Source organism: Malaclemys terrapin, chromosome 15 (genome assembly GCF_027887155.1).
Source record: "Malaclemys terrapin pileata isolate rMalTer1 chromosome 15, rMalTer1.hap1, whole genome shotgun sequence".
NCBI classification, from domain to species: Eukaryota; Metazoa; Chordata; order Testudines; family Emydidae; genus Malaclemys; species Malaclemys terrapin.
Genome location: NC_071519.1, coordinates 17,738,124 through 17,761,885, shown reverse-complemented (window position 1 = coordinate 17,761,885; position 23,762 = coordinate 17,738,124). Strand labels below are relative to the sequence as shown.

The following is a 23,762-nucleotide window of genomic DNA, read 5'->3' as shown; positions in this document are numbered from 1 at the left end:
CAGAATCTCACCCACCCACTCCTGTAACAAACCCCTGACCTATGTCTGAGCTACTGAAGTCCTCAACTTGTGGTTTAAAGGGCTCTAAGAATCATTAAAATACAACATAAAGCCAGCAGCTCCCCCCAAACCAACCCGCCAGGCAATGAGCCCCAAGCACATCATGCCTCCAACACCAGCCTCACCCTCAGACCTTCCCCACAAGCCTGGCTGACCACCTGGGCCCTGCAGCAGGCCGTGTGTAGCCCTGCCCAGGCTCCTTCTCTATGGAACCTGCGTGGGGAGGACATGAGTTCTCCCCTCCAGTGGGATGGCAGAGGGGCAGGCTGGGCAGTGTTTTCTGAGGAGCCATTGCAAGGACTTCACACCACGGCTGGGCTGCACACTAAGCACTTGTTCCACTCCACGTTTCCTGCCTGGCCGACGCCAGCCAGAGCAGCATAAATCGCCACACGCACTTTTTGGAAATGTCTCCCAGTGGCTGGCCGGTTCGGTGAATGGCAAAGATCCGCCAGTCCCGCCCCAGACAGCTACTTACCCCCAGGCATGTTCCCATACACGGCCGCCAGGTCCCCAGCACCCCCCCTTGGTTTGAATGACACAGGCAGAGAGTGAGCCCAAAGCTCGGCGCCAGCCTATACCCTGGGCACAGGAACAGCAGACGCTCCGGCCGCCCAGCTCTGAAGGCAGCGCGGAAGTAAGGGTGTGGGAGCGGGGGATGTTGCAAGGGGCTCCCGCCTTGTGGTCATGGTTCACTAGGGCGGCTGTCACGCCTAGTAGTGATAATCCAAGGTGGCGACAGTCCTGCCTAATGTCTGTCGCCTGGACAGGAGCAGGGGAACCTGGGCCCTCCCTACTTCACTGGGTTCTGACCCAGGGCCCTGTGAAGCTGACTCGGCTGCTCACCTGACTTCATGTGGTTTTCAACTTCCCATCAGCTTTCCTGGGTCGCTTCCTGCTCCAGTCTGGCTCCCATCTGGCCGCTGCAGGACTCTGGGGAATGTTGCCTTCAGGCTTCTGGCTCCTGTCTCCTCCACTGGGTGCTGCAGCTCCCTTCACTCACCAGCTTGATACTGGCTCCATTCCAGTCCTTCTGGGGAGCTCCCAGGGTGCATGATCTGATGCTGGCTGGGTGGCTTTTAAACCTGTCCTCCAGTCTGAGCATGCCCAGCAAGTGTGTGGGGCCTCTTTAGCCCATAAGTGATCCTTAACCCTATGGTTGGGGGTTGTTTCAGGGGGCTCCTGCCTAGTAAGGGGTTCATACACCCCGTCACAAGGTGGTAATGCCATACCATGCCACCCTTACTTCTGCGCTGCTGGTGGCGGTGGTGCTGCCTTCAGAACTGGGCGCCCGGCCGGGAGCTGCTGCTCTCCAGCCGCCCAGCTCAAAATCACAGACGTGTTCAGATTTCAAAAATCCACCTGGACGGAGATTGGAGGATCATAGAAGAGGTCATGTGTGGGAAAACCTGGACATGTGGGAGCCCTACTTCAGCATGGAGAAGCATGTGGCCATGGCCATCTGGACGCTCGTCACCCCCAACTGCTGCCCATGAGTAGCTAAAAGGTTTGGTGTGGGTAGATCAAGTATCATGGAGGTGTGTTCTGCTATGGAGAGGGTGTTGCTGTGCCAGGCCATAAAGATGGGTAGTACCCAGGAGGTTACTAATGGATTTGTATATTGGGGTTCCTGAATTGTATAGGGGCCATTGATGGGCCCCATGTACCTGACCTTTGCCCCTCGAAACAGGCCTTGGCATTCATCAACAGGAAGGGGTGTTTCCCCCTAGTGCCGCAAGGGCTGGCTGATCCGTGCTGCAGGTTCACCAACACTGATATGGGTTGGGTTCCATCCTACCATGATCTTTAGAAACTCAGCCCTGTTTTATGCAAGGAAAAGTGGAACTTTTACTTCCCAGGCCACTATGGACATTAATGGTGAAGTGATTCCTCCTGTCAGAAGGGGGCCCCAGTTTCCCCTCTGCTTCTCTGCCTTATCAAACCATTTATTAGTCACTTGGACAGGAGAAAAGAGCTGTCTGGCTGTCCCCCATGTGGCTGCAGACAGAAGGGAAGGTGGAGGTTTCTCATGGCAAGGCTGGAGGGTTCTGAGCAGTCTCTGTCTCCCTGGATAGTTGTGTGCAGTGCTTTGCACAACAGCTGTGAGACCAAGAGAGCTCAAGAGGGCTGGGAGCCGGAGAGCTGGGCTTGCAGAGAGGCTGCCTCGCGGCTGGTCAGGGAAGCAGGGTTGGGGAAGCGTTGTGCTGTACTCTCAGGCCAGGGTGGGGTGCGGAGAACCAAGGAAATGAACAGAATAGATCTGCTTTGTACAGCGATGCTATTGGGAATGGCCAGTGCTCAGGGGAGCTGAGTCTCAGTGCCGTTTCCCAGCAGAGCGGTAAATACTGCTGATTGCCCCGAGAACACAGGGCACAGTGAAAGCCGATGGAACTGGCCAGGCCTGCCCGGAGTCTGAGCCACTCATTGTTGGGTGGGGGCAGGTGCTAGAGGGCAGAGGCAAACACGTCGTTATTATCCCAGTCCCAGGCTCCAGGCCAGCAGTGGTAAGCATTGTTTTGTTCTCCGTTTTGGAATTCCTTCCCCTGCTGCTCTCCCAGGCTGCGGTGCCTTGGAGATGGTCAGAGGTTTTGTCTTATTTCTCTCTTACACAGGCCCCCTGTACTGGGCAGCTGGGCTTGGGAGGAGAGGGGCCACCCAGGGGCAGTTAGTAATTGCATGTGCACCTCTGCAGGCCAGGGGGTGTCACAGAAGCCCCGTTTTTCCCCAAGGGGTCGGCACCAGCTCCAGCCCCTGACCGAGCTCACACGCTAAGGGTAGAAGTGGAGCTGTGGAAGCGGGAAGGGACTCGTGGCCTCAGTACAATCCCATCCAAGGCCACAGCTATGTACGGGGGCAGCTAGACCCCCCCCCAGCACTCCCACCCCCATGGCACCACTATTTCCCGTTTGGACAGACATACCTGCGCTAACTCGATCAGCGCTAGCCCGGGTGTGTCTGCGTGAGCTGGCAATGGCAGCTCCCGCTCCAGTACAGCTGGACCCTCAGGAGGTCACTCTCTAGCGCCAGCCAAGGCAGAGCTGCAGGCCCGGCATCGGAGCAGAGCTCCGCAGGGGAAGTCTGGGAGCCATTTGTCCATTATCTGCAAGGATGCGACTGTTGCCAGGGCAGACACTGCTAGCTGCCATCCCAGGGTCACGGTGGCTAACTGGTGAATTATTCACTGTTAAATCCCACAGGATTTTCCTACTGGGGACCCCTGCACAGAGCTGACAACCAGCTTCGACAATAGCAAGTAAACCCTGCGAGGCCCATGGAAAGCGCAGCCATGCACCGAACCTCGCCAGCTCCTCGCATCGCTCCCATCCCCTCTGGCTCCCCATGGATCCACCTCTCTCTGGGGCAGGGACCACGTCCCCTCCTGTCCTGTCTGTAAAGCACCTTGCACTGGTATAGCAGAGCCCTCTCTCAGAGGGGGCGCTGGCTTCTCTGGGGATTTCCTGTAAGTGCATCTGGATTTAAGCATTGCCAGTGGAGGAGAACCCACCACGACTTTTGGTTAATCCCAGCCGCTGAGGAGCAGACCTCTCAGCCGTAGCTCCATTCCCAGCCATGCAGTAACTTTCCCAGTGCTTTGCCCGGCGTAGCTTTCAGTGAATCAGGATACGAGCTTCCTACCGCTCCCCGGACCAGCAGATCTCCCCTTCCTGGAGCCTGCAGCCACTTTTGCTGCATCCTGTTCTCCTTGTGACTCTCCCATGCAGGGAGAAGAGAGGTTCCCAGGTTACAGCTGCTGCCAGCCAGCGTGTGGAGCATCAGGGTGCGGCTCTCAGATCTGCTCTGCCTTTGGTCACCTCCTTCTCCACTGCTGCATCCCTGGACAGGCCGAGCTGAGCAAACAGACCTCCCCTGCGAGCTTCCCAGCCCCCTGATACCAACAAATGCTTCCCAGCCAGCCGTAATGTGTGGGGCCAGGTTCAGCCCCCTTGGGGCTCTTCTTGCGCTGTGAGATGGGCCAGCCCTGCCCTAGGGCAAGAGCTGGTCACAGCCTCGGCCCTGAGACACAAGCCCAGGCCTGCTGCTTTTGAATCCCCAAAGAATGACGTGTGAAAAAGTTCTTCTGCACAACCAGCCAGAGCAGGCCGTTTCTCCACAGGCCCTACCTGGCAGCGCACGGGTCCTGGGCGTCTGATGGGGGCCTGCCGGAATGCCCCTGCCACTTGTGCCCTCGGCGTGACCCCTACCCTGTTGCAGCCCTTCCTGTTGTTGGGGTGTGCAACAGCGCCCCCTGCTGTTAACACTGGAGAGTGTAAACATTTCATTCAGTAACAAAAGTCCCCCCCACACGTTGCTGCTGTAAGGTCAGCGTGGCGATGCGCTGGGTGCATGCAGCACGGCTGCAGTGCTGGGACATAGGAGGGCTCTCTCTGCACGAGCTAGGGGCGAATACTGTCCTGCCGTTGCACCATGGGGCTTGTCCCCTGGATTGACAGGCTGAGCGTTGGTTTTTCCTCCATTTAACATGGTTGCCCTTGGGAATCTGTTGGGCACGATTCTGTGCAGCCCTGCCCTGGTGCAAAGCGAGCCAGGCAGCGCTCACTCCACCACACCCGGGGGTCGGAGATGGACGAGGTGCCAGGCAGGGGACACAGGCCCTGCTTTGATTCTGTGTCCGGCAGGCATGTGTCAGCGCGTCTCTCTGGGGCGGTTGAGAGCTGCCATGTGCCTGGTGAGTGCCATTGGAGGGTACGGACATGCTCTGTCCCGCTTGCAATCAGGGGTGTGTGTTAGGGTTACCATACGTCCGGATTTTCCCAGACATGTCCAGCTTTTTAGTCCTCAAATCCCCGTCCGGGAGGAATTTCCAAAAAGCCGAACACGTTCGGGAAAATAGGGAGGCATGGTAAGGGGACCGCCTCCTCCCCGGGGTTCAACTTTCCCGGCTCCCGCCGCTCTCCCCAGAGCAGCAGCAGACGGAGCCCGGGAGGAGGTGGCTGCGAGCTGGGATGCCGCCAGCTGGCGCCACTCAGCCAGGGCCGGGGCCGGGGCCGGGCCGGAGCCGCTTGGCCGGAACCGGGGTCCAAGCCGAGCCGGAGCCGCTGGGACCAGGGCTGGGGGTGCTCGGCCAGCACCGCTCGGCCAGTGACCGGGACTGGGGGTGCTCGGCTGCCGGCCAGCGCTGCTCGGCCAGGGCCGGGGGTGCTCGGCCGCTGGCCGGCGGCCGGAACCAGGGCCCAAGCTAAGCCGGAGCGACCGGGGCTGGGGGTGCTCGGCCGGCGCCCCAGGGCCTGAGCTGGGCCGGAGCCGCTGGGGCCAGAGCCTCTTGGCCGGCCGCTGGAGGGAGCCGCTCGGCCGGGGGGGCCGGACTGGGCCGCGTCTCCTCGTGTCCCCCCACAGCCCCAGCTCCACTTACCTGCTGCCTGCCTGTTTCAGGCTTCCTGCGAATATTTGATTTGCGGGAAGCAGGGGAGGGGGAGGAGCAGGGGGCGGGGCATTCAGGGGAGGGGGTGGACTTGGGGCGGAGCCGGGGCCCCTTGGAGTGTCCTCTTTTTCAGGGCTTCAATATGGTAACCCTAGTGTGTGTGTGTGTGTTGGGGGCTGGTTCTGACACCGGGGGAAAATGGCTGTTGTTCCAGATGACCATTTATGTGAAACTGGCCTGTTTGTTCTGACTCCTCCCCCTTCCCCTGGCATTCCAGGAGGCGTGGGCTGTGGGGGGCTGGCTGGGCCCACTCGGCCACACTAGGTGCTTGTTCCAGCCAACACCGGCATTCTCAGAAATGCCCACTTAAAAAACATCAGGTTCAGCCATTCTGTAGGAAACACGAAACAGGCATTTGGAGAGAGGGCAGTGCCAACAGCCCCGGGACAAGCCCCACACCTGCCACATCCACCCGTGCTGTGCCTGGCCCAGGGGCCCCAGGACGGGAGAGAGAAGACGCCCATTGCCCTCCTTTTCCATCAGGCCCCTGCATGGTGGGAACCCCATACAGGGGGGCTCTAGGGGCAGTGGGGAAGCCCCGCTCCTTTGGGGGGGGGGTGCCGGGCTGCCAGCACTGCTTTCTGCTTTTCCACTCCCCTGGGGATGTTCCCTGCCCAACAGCCCAACACTGGGCCTCGTCCTGCACTGCCGGGATCGACAGGGCTGGGGCCAGTCCATGGCCTTTCAGCTCCACATGGCTGCTTACCAGAGTGCATGCGCTTCTTCCAGACCCACATGGCCCTGCCCCACATGGCATGCTCTTCTGACCCGCCCCCTCGGCTATCACAGCTAGCCCTGTCTAAGGAGGCCCTGCCGACTTTGCTCTGGTCCAGGGGGCTATCGATAGGAGTTTCAGAGGGGTTCCGATACGAACCTCCATCAGGCTCTAATAACCCAGTGCTTCCCAAATGTCCCAACCTGTCCAGGGTCCAAATTCATGGGGAGGAGCCCAAAATCATAGGCCAGCATCCTTCTCTTCTGTCGCTACCTCCTTGCCCATCGAGAGGGCACCAATCCCCCGCAGCAGCACCCACTGCCTGGCACCACAGCCCTAATTCCCTCTTGTCCATGTCCGCTCTAAGGTGATGATCCCGGTCGTTTCCACCTCTCTCTCCAGGAGATCTTTTCCAGGGTCTTGATCTTTGTCCTCACCCTCCTCTAAACCCCATCTAAAGAAAACGACAGCTTGGTAGCAAAACTGCTCATCCGAGACCAACTAGACAAAAGCAAAAGCTGGCAGACATGCGTCCTGTGCATTTCCTTTAGGCTTTTTAATTGCTGGGTCTCCCTTTACAATATATTGTACGCTTTCTACATCAAGTACAGCTGGGAACAGAAACTAGGAAACACAGAAAGGGGCCTGTTTCCCCGCTATAGCGAAGTTGGTCTCATAATGAGGAAAGTGCAAGGAGGAGTGACACGTACATTGCCATGGAGAGCGGAGCTGACGACATGGGGAGAGGCAGGCAGGTCCATCCCTCAGTCCAATGTGGCAGGCCACAATCCAGCTGAAAGAGACGTGTGATTGTACAGCACCTCTCCAGCAGGAATCCCCTCTGCTCCTCCCATGGCCCAAAGGAGGACTAGTGTGACTTTTACTTCTCCTCTATGATGGGAGAAGTCGGCCTCAGACTTTTACTGCAAACCCAGTTTTTTCTGTCTGATTTACCCTAGGAATCTGCATCTGCCTTCAGCATTTCCGCAGTGACTGTGTGCTCAGTATCTGAGTGCTGGTTAGGATCTGGAGAGGGCCATTCCAGGAGCTGCACTCGTCCAGCGGAGTGGAGCCTCAAACAGTCCAATTGCCCTAACGATTCTAACCGCACACTGAGCCCAAAGCGATTCCACTTTGCAGCCATCTCTATGACTGGGAAAGGGCCAGAAAGGGCCCACCAACCAGCAAACAAGCGTTTGCACCACAGCTCACCTATGGCTGGATCCAACCACCCCCTGCATGCTCAACACCAGTGACGGGAGTGACGGGGTGAGCACCAGGCCCTGGCTAGTACAGACGCCAGGCGCTGTTCCTGAAGGAGGGCCATGGCTCTCCTTCTGGCGGGGTTCGTGCCTCTTTCTCTTCAGTGTGTTGAACAAACAGCTCTATAAACGGCTTCCCCAAATTCTGGATCAGCTCATCCTTCAGGCACCAGCCCTGGGGTCATGAGTTGGCCAGTCCTGTGAGGCAGGCAAGGAAGCACAGAGACTTGGTTCATGCCACACCCAGTTACAGCAAAGACCACGTTCTCTGTGTGCTGTACGGTGCATTCCGTCCCGAGGCGCGCTCTACAGTGGCACAGGCTCTCAGATGAGCGATTCCCCATTGCTTGCTCACGTGGCACTGGGGCTATTGTTTGGCTTCGGCATGACAAAGCTGGCGGAGGACTGTTCTGCCCGGAGCCAGCCTTACGGTACGTCTACACTACCCGCCGGATTGGCGGGTAGCGATCAATCTATCGGGGATCAATTTATCACGTGTAGTGTAGACGCGATAAATCGATCCCCGATTGCTCTCCCGTCGACTGCTGTATTCCAGCTCGGCGAAAGGCGGAAGCGGAGTCGATGGGGGAGCGGCGGCCGTTGATCCCGTGCTGCGAGGACGCGGAGTAAGTGATTCTAAGTCGATCTAAGATACGTCGACTCAGTGACGCTATTCTCATAGCTGAAGTTGCGTATCTTAGATCAATCCCCCGCCCTCCTCCCCAAGTATAGACTTAGAATTAACCATCAGAGCTGGGCGAAATCTTTCGGCCCAGGCTTTTTTTCACCAAAAACACAGATTTGGGTTGGTGGAAACATTTCACAAATCTGGGTTGAATTTGCCTAATAAACAAAATGAAAAAAAACCCCGAAAACCCAAAATAAAAATTCTGGAAAAAAATCACAACTTTCTGTTGTGATATGTGACTATGTTTGAAAAAGATTAAAAACCTTAGCGCCGAAGCGCTTTGTTTCAGGCTGAGCAAAATGTTTCATTCAACCAGAAATTCGATTTTTTTCAACTAGTTCAGTCCACTGAAAAAAATTTCATTTCGAGCCAACCTGAAACAAATCCCCCCCCGCCCCAAATGTTTCACTCTGCCCAGCAAACTGGAAGCCCAGTTTTGTGCACAGCTCCAGTCACGTCAGGCCTGGCCTGGCTCCCTGGTGTCTCAGAGGCTGCTACTGGGAGGAGAGGGGTGCTGGAGCTCTGGCACAGGGTTCCTTTAACTGAAGCATTAATGAGTTATTGGCGTTAAACGCCTGGTACCAGCAAATGGGCCCCAGGGATTTCGTGGCCTGGTGACCGTCCCCCACCAATGCTGCTGCTTGTGCTCACTTCCCTCCTGCAGTGTCGGGTCTCTGCTCCCCTCACAGTTTCCAGCCTTGACAGGCCCTGGGTTTCTAAGGTAAAAAATGAAGGGTCTCCTGGATGCCCTCTTCTGTCAGAAAGGAATGCAGCGGGCACAAGGCCTGGTGGCCCGCTGCAGGCACATACATACAGGCAGCTCGGTGCTGCTGGCTGCATAGCTGGGTTTGTGGGGCTCAAGGGAGAGGGGGCAGAGCCACTGGGAGGCCTGGGGGGTGGCAGAGCCATCACATGACCCCAGCCCAGGGGTTGGGACTAAATGGGATTTTGGGGGGGGTTCTGCTGTTACTTGGTCTTGGCCCAGCTCCCGCAGATGTCTGCACTCCTCTGCCCCCTGGGCATCACTTGCTCCCTTGGCAACAGCCTGCCAAGGTGATGGGGCCCCAGGGGCTCAGACACTGACCACGGGCCCCTTGGATCTGCCCTGAGGCCCGTGGGGTGGAGTCGACCCGGCGGTGTTCAGGCTCTGCTGCCCTGTGCTTTGGGCTGGGGTATGGCACACAGGATGGACTTTGCCCCCTCCTTCCCCTCACACTCTTTAATTGCAGGGGGGGCTCAATGTCCCCCCCACCGGGGTTGCCACCTGACCAGGTTTTCCCAGGATCACCCCCTCTTTGGAGGGAGTTGTCCCAGGAAATCTGCCCGGGGCTCAGCACTCCTGGCTAGTTGTCCAGGTCTGTGGGCTGAGGATCCGCCCGGACGTCCTAGGCTCAGAGGTGACAGCTCCTCCCGCAAGGTCTGTCTTCACTGCAGTTAGCCTGGCTCTCCCCAAGCTCCACCCCATTCCCTCCCTGAGTGTGGGGGTGCTTTGAGCCCAGGGCAGCTAGCCTGGCTGGGAGGTGGGCTGGAGTCTGGCACCGTTCTCCCTAGGGCTGGTGACCTGCCCGCGTTGCAGAGAGGATGCAGGTTAAATCACTCCAGTGCTGATAGTCCTCCAGTGCAGATGGCAGATGAATGGAGCAAAGCAGCCAGGCTGGAGGGTAGTAGGTTTAGTTTATTAGTCAACAGTGTCTGCTCTTACAAGGAGGCAGTACAAGCTCGTGGGTGTGAAGAGGACGTGGGGCCCTGACCCCTCCTGGCTAGATGGCAGCTTCTCTCCTCACACATTGCTGGGGGTTGGGCCGCACTTCTCCTAGCTACCGTCCCCAGAGATGTCAAACATGAATATGCACCAGTGTCACGTCTGAACGTCCGTGTAAAGAACAGGCAATTTTACAGAAAATAAAGACATGGCAGAGCTGGCGGGGGAAGGGAAGACAGCAGTCGGGCTAACTAGACACCTGTCAGGCAAATCCCAAGGCCCAGCGTGCTAGAAGCAAGCAGACTGTGAGGAAACATGCAGCTCTATGTCAGAGACGGGACATAAAGCTATTTCACAGCAAGAGAACATACCCCAAGCTGTGCTAGTGACCTGGAGTTCCAGTCCGGGACCTCGAAAGGCCCCCATCCGCCCGCCCCCCGCCTGGGGGCTGCCCTATAGGAAGTCAGTGGAGCTGACCCTGCAGGCAGCAGGGTGTCACACGCCAGCCTGCACCTGTAGCTTCACCAAGGGGCAGTGCCGTGGAGGGCAGCTCCTTCTGGGATGGCAAAGCTGACTGGCTCTGCTGGCCCAAGCAAAGAGGGGATGAGGCTGGGGGCCTGGTGGGGCCAGGACTCACATCTGCGCTCGCTGAAGCAGTGACTTCATGCAGCTGTTTTGGGCCCTCTGCGCTGTCTGGTGGGGCAAAGGGCTGGAAAGCTGCAGGAGTCCCCTTGGCATAGGTGCGGGGAGGGGTCCCAACTGGAACAGCCAGCTCCTACGCCGGCCCTTGTGCAGCCCTGGGCATACTGCGCTCGCTATTCTCAGCTAGTGTGTGCCCCCTTGGGGCCACAGCCAGCCAGCAAATTTAGATCTGAGGCTGCTTTAAAGTACACTGTGGCTGGGGTCCCCTGTAATGATTAGGGACCCACAGTGAGCTTCTTTGTGGCTGTCAGCTCCACCCAGTGGCCTTTCGTTCTGCCTGCTGAAGGCTGCTGCCACATGGAAGGACGGCGCATGCTTAATTCTGGGACGGCTCTTGTCAGCGGCCTGTGCGTGTGCACACGCAGCCTGCTGGAGGGGCACACTCACACACCAGAGGAGTCTCTGGAGTCCTGCTCATTTGGGGCATGTTTAAATCCAGCTTGCTGTGACTCGGATGCAGAAAAGCAGATAAGGGGGAGCGCAGACGTCACTGACCGGCTCCTTGGAGGGGGGTCGTGTCCTTTTCTGGACTAAGCCCCTGTGCAAAGGCCTGGTCTGGAATGTGATCTACCCTAACGTCCACATCCTGTGTTTGCCTTGAGGGGAAAGTGGCACAGCCCAACCCCCGGCATTCGGCGACCGGGTGGCTCCATTGAACACAGCCATCAAGCCAAACTCCGGCACAAGCATGGACTAGCTTCAGCAACGTGCTGACTCTACCGGGCCTTCCAGCCCCGCAGCAAGCTCTGTAAATGAGCAACGACTCACCAAGCAGCGTCCTGACAGTCCTAGGCCTCCGCTCCCTTCCCACAGCTCCGAAACCAGCACCGCAATGCTTTGTGAATGTCTGCGAGCCCCGGCCAATGATCAGCACATGCAGACAGCCCCCCCCACACACAGAGACACGGCCACACGTGTGTGCCCACAGACACGCTCCACGCCGACATCAGCCCACAGGGGCGTGTGTGCAAGCTCACGTGCAAATGTACTTGCCCACAGGCTCACATAATGTCACACCGAGAGGCACATTCAGGCAGACAGTCACACTCGGAAGCAGGCCTGCTCATACTCATGCTAAGCTGCACACACACACACACACACAGGTTCTCACGCACACGCATACACACGTAGAGCTGCGTAGGGACAGATCTCAAGTGTGAGGGAATTAGTTTGACACCCCAGAAAGCCAAACCTTAGTGAGCTGCCTGGGATTGCTCTAGAGTGTTAAATAGCAAATTAGTGTCTTTAAACTCGCTGAAGCTTAAACATTGAGGTTACAGTAAATTTTAAACTGGGCTCATCCAGCCAGCGGAGCAACGCGATTCCCCTTTATCTACAGGCAGTACCTGGGCCCCATTCACCACCCGGAACACGCGGCCATACACACGCCTGAAACCAACGCACTGCCACCTGCTAGAGACACATTCCTAGGCAGCGGGAGCTTCCTGTTCACATGAGCTGGAGGCCCTCAGGCTTTGATTTCGACAGAGTTGGCCTCCTCCTGCTCCCGGATGATATGAACGCCAGCAGTCCGCAGCATGCGTGTAGCGCTCCGGGAGCGCACCGGAGAGCCTGGGGACCTGGGCGGGGATTTGTGTGTTCTGGAGGAGGCTGGAGATCGGGCTGGGGAGCGGTGATATCTGCGAGCCGATCGAACAGGGGGACCTGGGGATCTGCCAGGAGGAGAGCTGGAGTAGCTGGGCGGTCCTTGCTCGGCTGCGGTTCTGGCATCCGGAGGGGAATCCTCGTCCGCCTCCGGAGAATCCTTCAGGAATACAAGAAGAAGCAACAGGCAGCGTTCAGGATGAGCTGGGCAAAGGCAGTAGTGACATTGCACTTAGGGCAGGCCTTAAAAGCCAGCAAGAGGCAGATCCTGCAGGAGTGCCATAGCTGGGTTCTCCATCCAGCGCTTTTCCATTCCCAAAGACACACAGGGTTAATGCTTGTGTGAGCCCCAAGTCACAGCACTAGGAGTCATGGGCAGCCTTTGACAGCATGGCTTACTATAGTTTTCAATCTGCTCCATCCTCCTCTGAGCACAGACAGGCCTCAGGCCGCTGCAGAGTGGGGACAGATCATGCCAGAGGGCATTTGTAAACAGCATCAATCATGTTTGCTCCCAGGGCAGGACCCCTGGACTTTTGATGGGGTTTCCCAGGAGGTGCATGCCCTAAAGCGCTGCTCAGATGGCGCTTTCTGATCTCCTGAGCTGCGGATTATCGCACACACCGGCTCCCCTCCCTGGAGACGGTTCAGCCAACAGAGGATCAGAATGACACGTTTTGCTGCCCACGCCTGCAGTGCTTCCCTGTGCTCATGGAGGCTTCTCCACAGCACCCTGCTCTCTGCACGTCTACCAGCAGGTGTCGCCCTTGAGTCACAAGATGCTTGAATGAGTCAAGCCAGGATGAGCCGGCAGAGAAGGATGGGGGGCATGGTTGAACCTGAACTTGTCTCCCTTGCTTGTTCTTTTTAATAACAGAGCAGGGGAGAAATGAAGAAGCCACAGTCCATGGTTAAGGATGTGAGTCAGCTGCCATTAAAAGGCTGATTTTTATATCCCTCCCAGGTTGCATTCTGAAAAAAGCCCCTTGCTGTTTGAAATTCCTTGTGTATACCGTTCAGCCAGGGGAGAATGATTTGGACATACTTAATACCAGGGCCGGCTCTAGGTTTTTTTCCGCTGCAAGCAAAAAAATTTTTGGCTGCCCCCCCACTCCAGCCCTGGGCTCTCCCCGCACCTCCTGCCGCCCCAACCGTGGGCTCTCCACCCCACCCCACACGCACCCCCATCACCCCAACTCTGGGCTCTCCCTCCCACCCCACCCTACCTGCACTGCCTGCCGCCCCAGCGCTGGGCTTCCCCCCACCAGCGCTGACTGCGCCTGCTCCCCCCTCACCTCCAGTCGGTCCAGCGCTGGCAGGGTCGGGGTAAGCAGCGGGGCTCCCGGGCCGCGCCTCGGCCCAGGGTCCCTCCAGCCAGGGCTCCCACCTCCAGGACCGGCCGGGACTGGGGACCGCCCCGGCAGGGGCTGAGGAGCCGTGGAAGGGCAGCCCCAGAGGGAGCAGAGCCCCGGAGAGCGGGACGCGGGCCCCGCACGGCAGCGCCCCGCCCTCTATGGCCCCGCTCCTGCTGCTGCTCCTGGCTGCCCTGCCGCAGTCCCGGAGCGGCTCGGGCTGCTTTGCCCAGCCCCAGCTGCGGTGCTGGTGGGCGGCCGCCCTGCGGCACCTGCAGGTGGCTCTGTGTGCCCCGAGGGGCGGCCCCCAGCCCGAGAGTCCCGCGCACAGAGCCTGCCTGGCCATAAGGTGCGGGCGCTGCTCCCCGACGCGAACCGCAGCAGCCCCAGGGTGCCCCAGCGCAGGACGCGCTGCTGCTGCCAGGGCCGGCTCTAAGCTTTTGCTGCCCAAGCGCCCCCCCTCCAAAAAAAGAGGCTGGATGCAATGCCGCCCCTGAAAATGTGCCGCCCCAAGCACCTGCTCGGTTTGCTGGTGCCTGGAGCCGGCCCTGCTCAATACACTCCCAGGGTGCTGAAAGAGTTCCCAGCCCTGGGACAACTGGAGCAGAAGAGCGCAGCCGCCACTGTCAAAGGAGCCCACATTCTGGGCCCATGGGAAAATCTCAGCCTGTTTCTTGCAATCGTCAGCTGTGCAGAGGCCTGGCTACAGGGAGGGGTTCTACTGGAGCTGGGTGGGAGTGAAAGCCGGGGGCATGCTATTTTTGTACACTTGGTGGGCCGAGCTCCTCCATAACCAGTCTGATATCCTGGGTTGAATGTTCCCCTGCAGCCAGCTACTTGGGACCTGCCAAACTCACCGGGGCCACAAATCCCATTGCTACCTGCAAATGCGCCCTTGCCTGCGCGGATCCAGCTTCTTCTCATGCATGGCCAGTTTGTTAGAGCCAGATGAATCTCAGCAGTTTGCTTTGGAGGGGATCGACTGGCCATTTCCAGGGTGGGTCCCTCTGGGGTTCACGGCCCACAAGTTTTGCTTTGAGTTTCTGGTTCAAACAAACTTCAAACCTCAGAGGAATTCAATCAGAACGTCTGGGTCTCCCCCTATTTCACCTGAAACCACAAGTCCTGCGCAATTTCCATGCATGGCTCTAAACTGATCCAAATTTGTCCAAGACAAACAGCTTCCCCCAAGCAGTGCAGGAGACTCAGCCAAGCGAGTCTATGACTCACGCTGGTAACAAAAGTTGCTAGGGTCTCACTGGAAGTGTTTCACACAGCTCCAGGATTGCGAGCCCATTTACAGGATCTGTGCCTGTGCCTCCATGTGAACGTGTCCCCTTTGGCCTTGCCTAGAACAACGCTGTCTCACCCTCTTATGTGGAAAGAAATTGCCCTGCGCCATCCCAGGGGAAAGCTGTGAAATTACTGGCCTACAGACCCTATGGGTTACAAAGCACAACACTTACCTTGTCCTTTAAGATGTAGAGAGCGACTGGATTCCTGCGTTCATGTTCTCCGCTGCGGGGGACAATCTCAACTGTACAGAAACAGCAACAAACTTCGGTGACATTTCTGATTAATAACTGGAGAAGGACTCTACACGCAGCGTGTGTGTGCGTCTGTGTGTATGTATGTGTGTCCGTCTGTCCATCCCAGGCCAGACCCCGGTGTGTGTGTGTTAGAATCCTCCTGGTTTTGCTTAGATTCCAGGAGCAGGACAAAGACTCAAAGTGCAAGTTCACCCAATCTTCCAGTCTCCATTAAGTCAGACTTACTGAGCTAGAAATCCTGCCTGTTGTTTGTGTGACTGGATTACACTAGCAGTGCAGGCACAGGCCGCCAAGCACAGAATCACACACAAGCGGGGTAAAAACATGCCCACGCGTGATTGTGCTGCACAAAAAATAGATCAGGAGTGGGCAGAGCTGGCAGGTCCCTCCCGAGCAGGGCCGGCTCCAGGCACCAGCCTGGCAAGCAGGTGCTTGGGGCAGCCACTCCGGAGAGGGGCGGCACGTCCAGGTATTCGGCGGCAATTCGGCGGACGGTCCCTCGCTCCCGCTGGGAGCAAAGGACCTCCCGCCGAATTGCCACCGCAGATCGCGATCGCGGCTTTTTTTTTTTGGCTGCTTGGGGTGGCCAAAACCCTGGAGCCGGCCCTGCTCCCAAGTGTAATATTTAGACAAACTCTGTGGGCAGCCCCCCAAAGGCTGAATCATAGCAGGACCCTGAGATCACAGCCATCAGCTACTAAAGTTTAGGGAGCAAGAGTCGGCGGCTCTAGGGGTGGCTTACGGCACATAGGACCCCTCCTCTCCTGGGTTCCATATGAGAGATTGGCTCAGATACAGGAAAGGGAAACAGGACTTTTTTGCTCAGATTCAGGGTCTGTGAAAAATCAAACAGGAGCCAGGGGGTTATGGAGGATAGGCCCATCAATGGCTATTAGCCAGGATGGGCAGGGATGGTGTCCCTAGCCTCTGTTTGCCAGAAGCTGGGAATGGGCGACAGGGGATGGATCATTTGATGAGGTTCATTCCCTCTGGGGCACCTGGCATTGGTGACTGTCGGTAGACAGGATACTGGGCTTGATGGACCTTTGGTCTGATCCAATATGGCCGTTCTTATGTTCTTAAACAAGCCCCTTTGTACCCTCCCCCACCCCAAACAGGCCGAGTGACACAACACTTGCTTTAGGATCCCATCTGGCCTCTGGTTTCATGCGTGCATACAGAGCCCCACTGAAGGAACAGGGTCTTAAGCAGAAGCCAGAATAAATGAAGGGACTCAGGAGCTAGAAAGCAGAGAAATCTAAAAACAGTTTTTTTGCACGAGCACGGGCGCTCCAAAGCCTTCCGTGCATCAGTCACAGCCACAGATTTCCCTCCTCCGTGCGAAGCAGGGCTTCCATTGAACAGATGCCACAGAGGAGTGGTTACATGCCTGAACCGCCCCATGCCGGGAGCTCAGGATTACTAGCTGAAAGAATGCCCAACATCACAAGGGAAATTGTGTATGCACATGTGGGCAGGAGCCACCAGCGCTGTATTTGTTACCGCTTGTCTCTTCCTGCGGGTTTGTCTCAAGCGTGGGCTCGGTTAGGCCTGTAGCCCGTTAATCCTGGCTCTGGGATGGTGCACTGCATCCTGAGCACGGGCAGGGACATTTCACCCACACATTGATTATTCAGGATAACGACATGATTCAACATCTTCAGACTCAATTTCTGGCTAATGCATCCCTGGGAAATAATTGCTCAGGACAGAGCCCGGGGCTCTTTGTTATACAGGAAGCCAGGACAAAATCTAGCCCGTACATGACTTTGACCCAGCTAGCGTTTACGAGTGGCTCTTGTGCTACCCAGCCTGCGGAGTCCCACGGTGACAACTGCACCTAATGGCAAGGGTTTTCAGGTCATAAGAGTCATTGCATAAGAAGAGGGTCACTAAGGAGCCCTGACAACAAGCTGTTACCAGCTGTTTTCCGAGCTTCCCCGTGTGTGTAAACAGGAAAACTCCTCTTTGACTGTTTTCTTTGCCTGCAGAGGTGCTGTGTTAAGTGGTTGCAAATAGCCACAGAAGTTGGCCGGATTGGCCAACAAGCCCCGGGAGGCTCCAGCCACCTGTGCCCTGCAGAGAGTTCAGAGCAGACAGAATCTCCGGACAATTGTTTACCTTCGTGCTTTAAATGCTCTTCATTCTGATCCATGTATTCGAAGGAGCTTTGCTTGTCCAGCTTCTGTTTGTCTCTGTGAAATGGACAAGGTGTTTTGTAAAGAACAAGCCGGAAGACTTGTGCTCAGACGCCCTTTGCTAACGATGTTCTCGTCCCAGGGGAAGGCCCTTTGTGTGCTGTTTGTCTTGCAATGCTCACTGCTTTTCTGCACCAAGGCAGCACTGAGGCACCGCCGCTGGGGAGGTTTCCCCAGCTTTATATACAGCCCGAGGCCGTTCCTGAGGAATGTGTTCAGTGGCAAAAGGGAACAAAAATCCCAGGACTGCAAAATGAAAGGAGGGTGGTGGCAGCTAAGTCTTGGAGATGCTGCGGCTGGACCCTGCCTGCTCCAGGACCTGTCACCTCAGCTACTGCAATACTGGCCAGCAAATTTCTGGGACAGCAGGATGGCTTGAAACGCACAGAGGCTGACGTGGGGCAATGTGGGGAAACAGCCAGGGAGTGAATGAGCGTGAGAGAGATTGAGGGGATTCGGGAATTGGATTGGGATGAGATCCCAGATCTGGGGGGACAGAAGGGAACAGCATTGCAGCAGTGACTCAAGGGAAAAGGCAGGTGAGGAGTAGGGGTTAAATATACATGACTCAGGTCAGAATCCACTGCCTGGAGCAAACAAGGAACTGACTTGTAGCCTGGGTTCTATGGCAGCACTAGTCGGGGGGGGGGGGGGGGGGGGAGGGAAGGGGGGGGGGGGGCTGGGTCAGGCTCCTCCACTGGGAATAGCTTGTCTTTTATCAGGGGTTTATGTCTGGGAATAGCTCAGGGCGCGTGAGAAGCAGTTAGCCCCGTCTGCCCTATTGTCGAGGTGGATATAAGCTGGTATTTAGCCTTCTCCAACTTTAAACATGTCTGGCTTTTAAAACACCAACCCACCACTTTGTAAGAAACGATTTGAAAATGAACTACAGCGGGGGTGGTGGTGAGGGGGAGCGCCAGCTGGCTGTGTAGCAGCGTTACACTCATGCACATTATTTCCAGAAACGTGAGGAACTCATCAGAACTGCAGGACACAAGCAAGCCAGGCTGTTTGTGGTCCCGGGGGAATCAGTGATGGGCAAAGAGAAACCGACAGGAGCCAGATTTTAATATTTCAATGACATCTCTGGGGATAGGGAATCCTCCCACTCTCCCTAAGTGCTGATGTTGCCTCACATGACAGAATGGGATTTGTTCCGAAGCCCGACCCTTTGCATGGAAGCTGTCCCCTCCCTTGTATCATGTACAATCATAGACTATCAGGGTTGGAAGGGATCTCAGGAGGTCATCGAGTCCAACCCCCTGCTCAAAGCAGGACCAATCCCCAGACAGATTTTTACCCCAGTTCACTAAATGGCCCCTCAAGAATTAAACTCACAACCCTGGGTTTAGCAGGCCAATGCTCAAACCACTGAGCTATCCCTCCCCCCGATACTCTCCTTCTATGGCGTGGGCTCCATCTGCCAGAGAGATTTTGCTCCCCACGAACCCTGCAGTGCAAATAGGCAGAGACACTCCCATTCCCAGCCCGAGTGTAACGCAGGGAGGGCGCTACTGCTAAGTCAAGGCCTTTCTTCATGGGCTTTTGGGAAGGGGGTGGACAGAGCAGGACCCAGGGCTGGACTCTTGGTCCTTATGAGGCAGTGCAGCGAGGGCAGAGATCGCCTGTCACCTGGCATGGGGACCCTCCACGGGACTAAAGCCAGCAGAGCTCACTCCCATGCCTCCCTCACCACAGCCCCCAGGGACGGGAGAGGGATGGGGGAGGAGGGGGCTCGGGGCACCTCGGCAATCTCCACTGGGCTTGAGGTCCCTTCGGTAGGGCAGTCCCCAGACTGTTCTGTTCTGCAGCCAGGGCAGATAATCATGTGCCATGTCCAGCGCTGTGACAGCCCCTCCTGTCTGGGGCGCGTGGGGTTATTGGGGTTATTCATTAATTCCAGGGGGGGGAGGGAGGCAGTTCATTGTGGGTTTGATTGATTGTGGAGTTTGTCAAGTTTAAATGCCCAGGGCTCTGGGTATCCCCTTCTTGGAGAGAATAAAGACACCAAGGACATGTTACTGGGGTTCTGTTCCCTGCGGCAGACAAAAGGCCCCCGGGCCTGACTCTCACCTGGGCTCCACAGACAGCCCAGCAAACCACATGGAGCCATTTTCTGGGAGATGGTCCCCAGAGAGCTCCCAGCTTCTCAGCCAGCCCCACCCCACTAGCGTGACCAGATGTCCTGATTTTATAGGGACAGTCCTGATTTTGGGGTCTTTTTCTTATATAGGCACCTATTACCCCCCACCACCTGTCCCGATTTTTCACACTTGCTGTCTGGTCACCCTACGCCCCACTCCCGTGAGAATATGCAGCGTGAGAGGACAGATTGGAAAGAGAGAACAGGCCACAAGGAAACAAATACAGATAAATACTGGTGTGTCGAAGCGAGACAGGCCTGACAGAGCGGGGGGAGCAGCCAGGGAGCACTGTGTCCCTGTGCAATCCCTGGGATGGGGCTGGGACCTGGGACCCTGGTGCAGGGATCCATCAGGGGAGTTGTGTCCCTCTGCAATCCTCGGGATGGGGCTGGGAGCTTGGTGTGGGGGAGCAGAGTAACAGCTATTTTATTCAAGTTATATGAAAATGCTCACTTTTTGGAGGGTTTCCAGCAGGCACAGACCGTCACCAAGGTGACAAGGAGGAAAATGCCCCCAGTGGAGAGGATTATGTAGAGGGAACTCCTTCCTAGGAGAGAGAAGGGAGAGGAATTACCGCTCACACCCACAGCGGCTGCCATGTCACTACCTCAGCTGTTACAAAGCCCATTCTGCTCTCTGCAGATAATACAAGGAGCAACCCAGCATCAGTCTGCCCTCAGCAATGCTCAGCTCGGGGTCACACTGAGGATCCCACTGATGGAGGAGAACCCAAACAGCTCAGGAGATGAGCACAATCCTCTGTTTCTTTCAGTTCCAACACACACAGCTGGGGAGAGCTGGAGGAGATCTGGACCAGCCTCTCTGGGCCCCTAGCATAAGGCAAATGAAGCAGAAAGAGACAATTTGCCCCTCTTCCAAACCTCCAGCCTGACCCCCAGGACCCAGTTAAGTGCCCTGCTTTATCACTTCCCAGGTGTTTGTCAAACACCATACCCGGCAGGGATGCTGCAGAGGCAGTGAATGTCAGCGACTAGCAGAGAATGTTTGCTGGCCCTGGGTCTTGGACACACTGGAACTTCAGTGCCTGGGTTGGGTGGGGTCTGTGTCAGTGAGACTCTGACCTCAGGGGTTCAGGAGCCAAATTAGTGTCAACATTACCCAAAAGAGCCACAGTTAGCAGTGAATTCATTGTGTCATTTACTATAGTACTATTCATATTAAACAGTATGACAGGAAAATTTAGTTGATATTGTGACGGGGCAAGGCCACATGGCTATAGTAAAGTAGTAGGAGACAGATATATTAGCCACAGGCTAAACAAATCCCTGTTACCAGGATAAACAAATGGCAGCTTCTCCAGGTCAATTAAGACACCTGCGGCCAATTAAGAACTTTCCAGAAGGCAGGGAGGACAGCTAGGTTGATTGGGACACCTGAAACCAATCAGGGGCTGGCTGAAACTTGTTAAAAACCTTCCACTTAGTCAGGTGGGAGCGTGTGTCAGGAGCTGCAGGAGGAAGCCGCGCTGTTGGAGAGAATGAGCAGTATAAACCATATCAGGCACAAGGAAGGAGGCCATGAGGTAAGGGTGAAGTGGATATTGAGGAATTTGGGGGCTACTGTGGGGAAGTGGCCTAGGGAATTATATGCGTCCTGTTTCTAAAAAGTCAGCTATCATAGCTGATACTATTAGGGTCCCTGGGTTGGAGCCTGGAGTACAGGGTGGGCCCGGGCTCTCCCCTTTGCCCCCCACCCCCCGCTATTAATCACTGAGACTGGGAGACAACAGAGACTGTGCGAGGGAGGGTTGCTTCTCCTCACCTCCCTTGCTGGCTTATGATGAAAATGGCTCAGTAGGCTGTGACCCCTGCCTCTAGAGAGAGAAGGGCTACGTGGAGGGTCACAGCGAACCTCTGAGGCTAGCAAAATCCGCCAGGAAACGCAGGACCCACGGAGATAAGGACAGAGCTTTGTCACTATCTATCTATATATAAATATAATAAAAATATATATAAAAAATAGGGCTGTCAAGTGATTAAAAAAATTAATCGCAATTAATCGTGCGATTAATCACGCTATTAAACAATAATAGAATACCATTTATTTTAATATTTTTGGATGTTTTCTACATTTTCAAATATATTGATTTCAATTACAATATAGAATACAAAGTGTACAGTGCTTACTTCATATTCATTTTTATTACAAATATTTGCACTGTAAAAAGAAAATAAGTAGTATTTTTCAATTCACCTAATACAAGTACTGTAGTGCAATCTCTTTATCATGAAAGTTGAACTTACAAATGTAGAATTATGTACAAAAAATAACTGCACTCAAAAATAAAACAATGTAAAGCCTTAGAGCCTACAAGTCCACTCAGTCCTACTTCTTGTTCAGCCAATCGCTCAGACAAATAAGTTTGTTTACATTTGCAGGAGATAATGCTTAGAGTTGCCAGGAGTCCAGTTTTCAATCGGAACGCCCAGCTGAAAAGGGACCCTGGTGACTCTGGTCAGCACAGCTGACTAAGCCGCTAAAAGCCCTCGCTCTTCCTCCACAGCCTTCCTCCGGGGCCCAACTGACACCGGGGCCCAACCAGGGACTGCACCTGGGGTCTCTGCATAGAAGATCCCCGTGTAACCAGGATCCATCATCCCCTAGTTCTCTCAGTTCTCCACTCTTCGGGCCATAGTTTCACAGTCCTTGCCCAGCCCCTTGTATCAGGGGAGGACTGCATGTACCCACATTCTCCACCACCGTTGTAATGATTCACCGGCGCAGCAGATCCTGCTGGTTTCCTGGGAATTAGCTCTTTTTCCAGCTCTGGAGCGCCCTCTGCAGGCCGGTGTCCCGCTTGCCACTGGCTCCTGTGTCCCTCCCGCACCCCAGTGCCCTTTACCCAGGGGTTCTGCCCACTGCAGCAACCCCCAATCTGGGTTTCTCCACTCGGGGGGCTCCCAACCCCCTATCCCCAGCTCACCTCAGTATCAGGCTACTGCCAGTCACCGTCTAGCCCCTGTTCACTGGGGCAGACTGCAGTGTACAAGCCACTCATCACAGGCAAGGGGGGTTTGGACCTGCTGCCTTGGCCTACCCCTGGGCTGCCCTTTGCAACCCTAGTAGCCTTCTGGGCCTTTAACAAGGCCTGCAGCCTGGGGGGTTTCCAGGTCGGAGCTCCTCTGGCCTTCCCCCAGCTCTACTCTACTCTACTCTACTCTACTCTACTCTACTCTACTCTACTCTACTCTACTCTACTCTAGGTACCCTGTGAGCTCCTAAGCAGCCAGGCTTTTCCCTCTCTAGAGGCAGAGAGAGACTGACTGCTCCTGGCCCACTGCCCTCTTATAAGGGCCAGCTGGGCCCTGATTGGGGCATGGCCCCAGCTGAGGCTGCTTCCCCAGTCAGTCTTGGAGCTGCTTGCCCCAGCCACAGCCCTCTCCTGGGCTGTTGTTAACCACTCTGGGCACGAGCGGGGTGACTACCCCGGTACAATGCCCCTTCATGCTTTGGCCACCATTCCAGAGGACATGCTTCCATGCTGATGACCCTCATTAAAAAATAATGTGTTAACTAAATTTATAAGAGGGCAGTGGGGCAGAAGCAATCAGTCTCTCTCCGCCTCTAGAGAGGGAAGGGCCTGGCTGCATAGGAGCTCACAGGGTACCTAGAGTGGAGCATGGCTGGGGGAAGGCCAGAGGAGCTGGGGAGCTCCGGCCTGGAAACCCCCCAGGCTGCAGGCCTTGTTAAAGGCCCAGAAGGGTACTGGGGTTGCAAAGGGCAGCCTAGGGGTAGGCCAAGGCAGCAGGTCCAAACCCCCCTTTCCTGTGATGAGTGGCTTGTACACCGCAGTCTGCCCCAGTGAACAGGGGGCTAGATGGTTACTGGCAGTAGCCTGATACTGAGGTGAGGTGAGGGTTGGGGGTTCCCCTGAGTGGGGAAACCCAGATTGGGGGTTGCTGCAGTGGGCAGAACCCCTGGGTAAAGGGCACCGGGGTCCTGGAGGGACACGGGGGGCAGCGGCAAGTGGGACACCGGCCTGCAGAGGGCGCTGGAAAAAGAGCTAATTCCCAGGAAACCAGCAGGAGGCGCCACAGGGGTGAGTCTCGCTCTGCTACAGGCATATGAATGTTTAGTATCTCTGGCACAAAAATATCTTGCAATGCCAGCTACAAAAGTGCCATGTGAATGCCTGTTCTCACATTGTAAATAAGAAGTGGGCAGCATTATCTCCTGTAAATGTAAACAAACTTGTTTGTCTTAGTGACTGGCTGAACAAGAAGTAGGACTGAGTGGACTTGTAGGCTCTGAAGTTTTACATTGTTTTGTTTTTGAGTGCAGTTATATAACAAAAAATTTACATTTGTAAGTTGCACTTTCACG

At 55.9% G+C, this 23,762-nt stretch overlaps 1 protein-coding gene across 2 annotated transcripts in view; it reads right to left on the bottom strand.

Moving 5' to 3' along the window:
• Positions 1 to 6,747: 6,747 nt before the first annotated feature.
• The window catches only part of HEPACAM (hepatic and glial cell adhesion molecule), a 96,365-nt gene continuing 79,350 nt past the window's right edge, over positions 6,748 to 23,762 (bottom strand). For both annotated transcript variants that reach the window (XM_054005686.1, XM_054005687.1), the window contains 4 exons: positions 19,872 to 19,965; positions 17,198 to 17,271; positions 14,993 to 15,063; positions 6,748 to 12,334 (listed from right to left, as the gene is read on the bottom strand). In XM_054005686.1, coding sequence (XP_053861661.1) covers positions 12,038 to 12,334; positions 14,993 to 15,063; positions 17,198 to 17,271; positions 19,872 to 19,965 — 536 coding nt within the window. In that variant the 3' untranslated portion in view covers positions 6,748 to 12,037. The remainder of the gene's footprint in view (positions 12,335 to 14,992; positions 15,064 to 17,197; positions 17,272 to 19,871; positions 19,966 to 23,762) is intronic.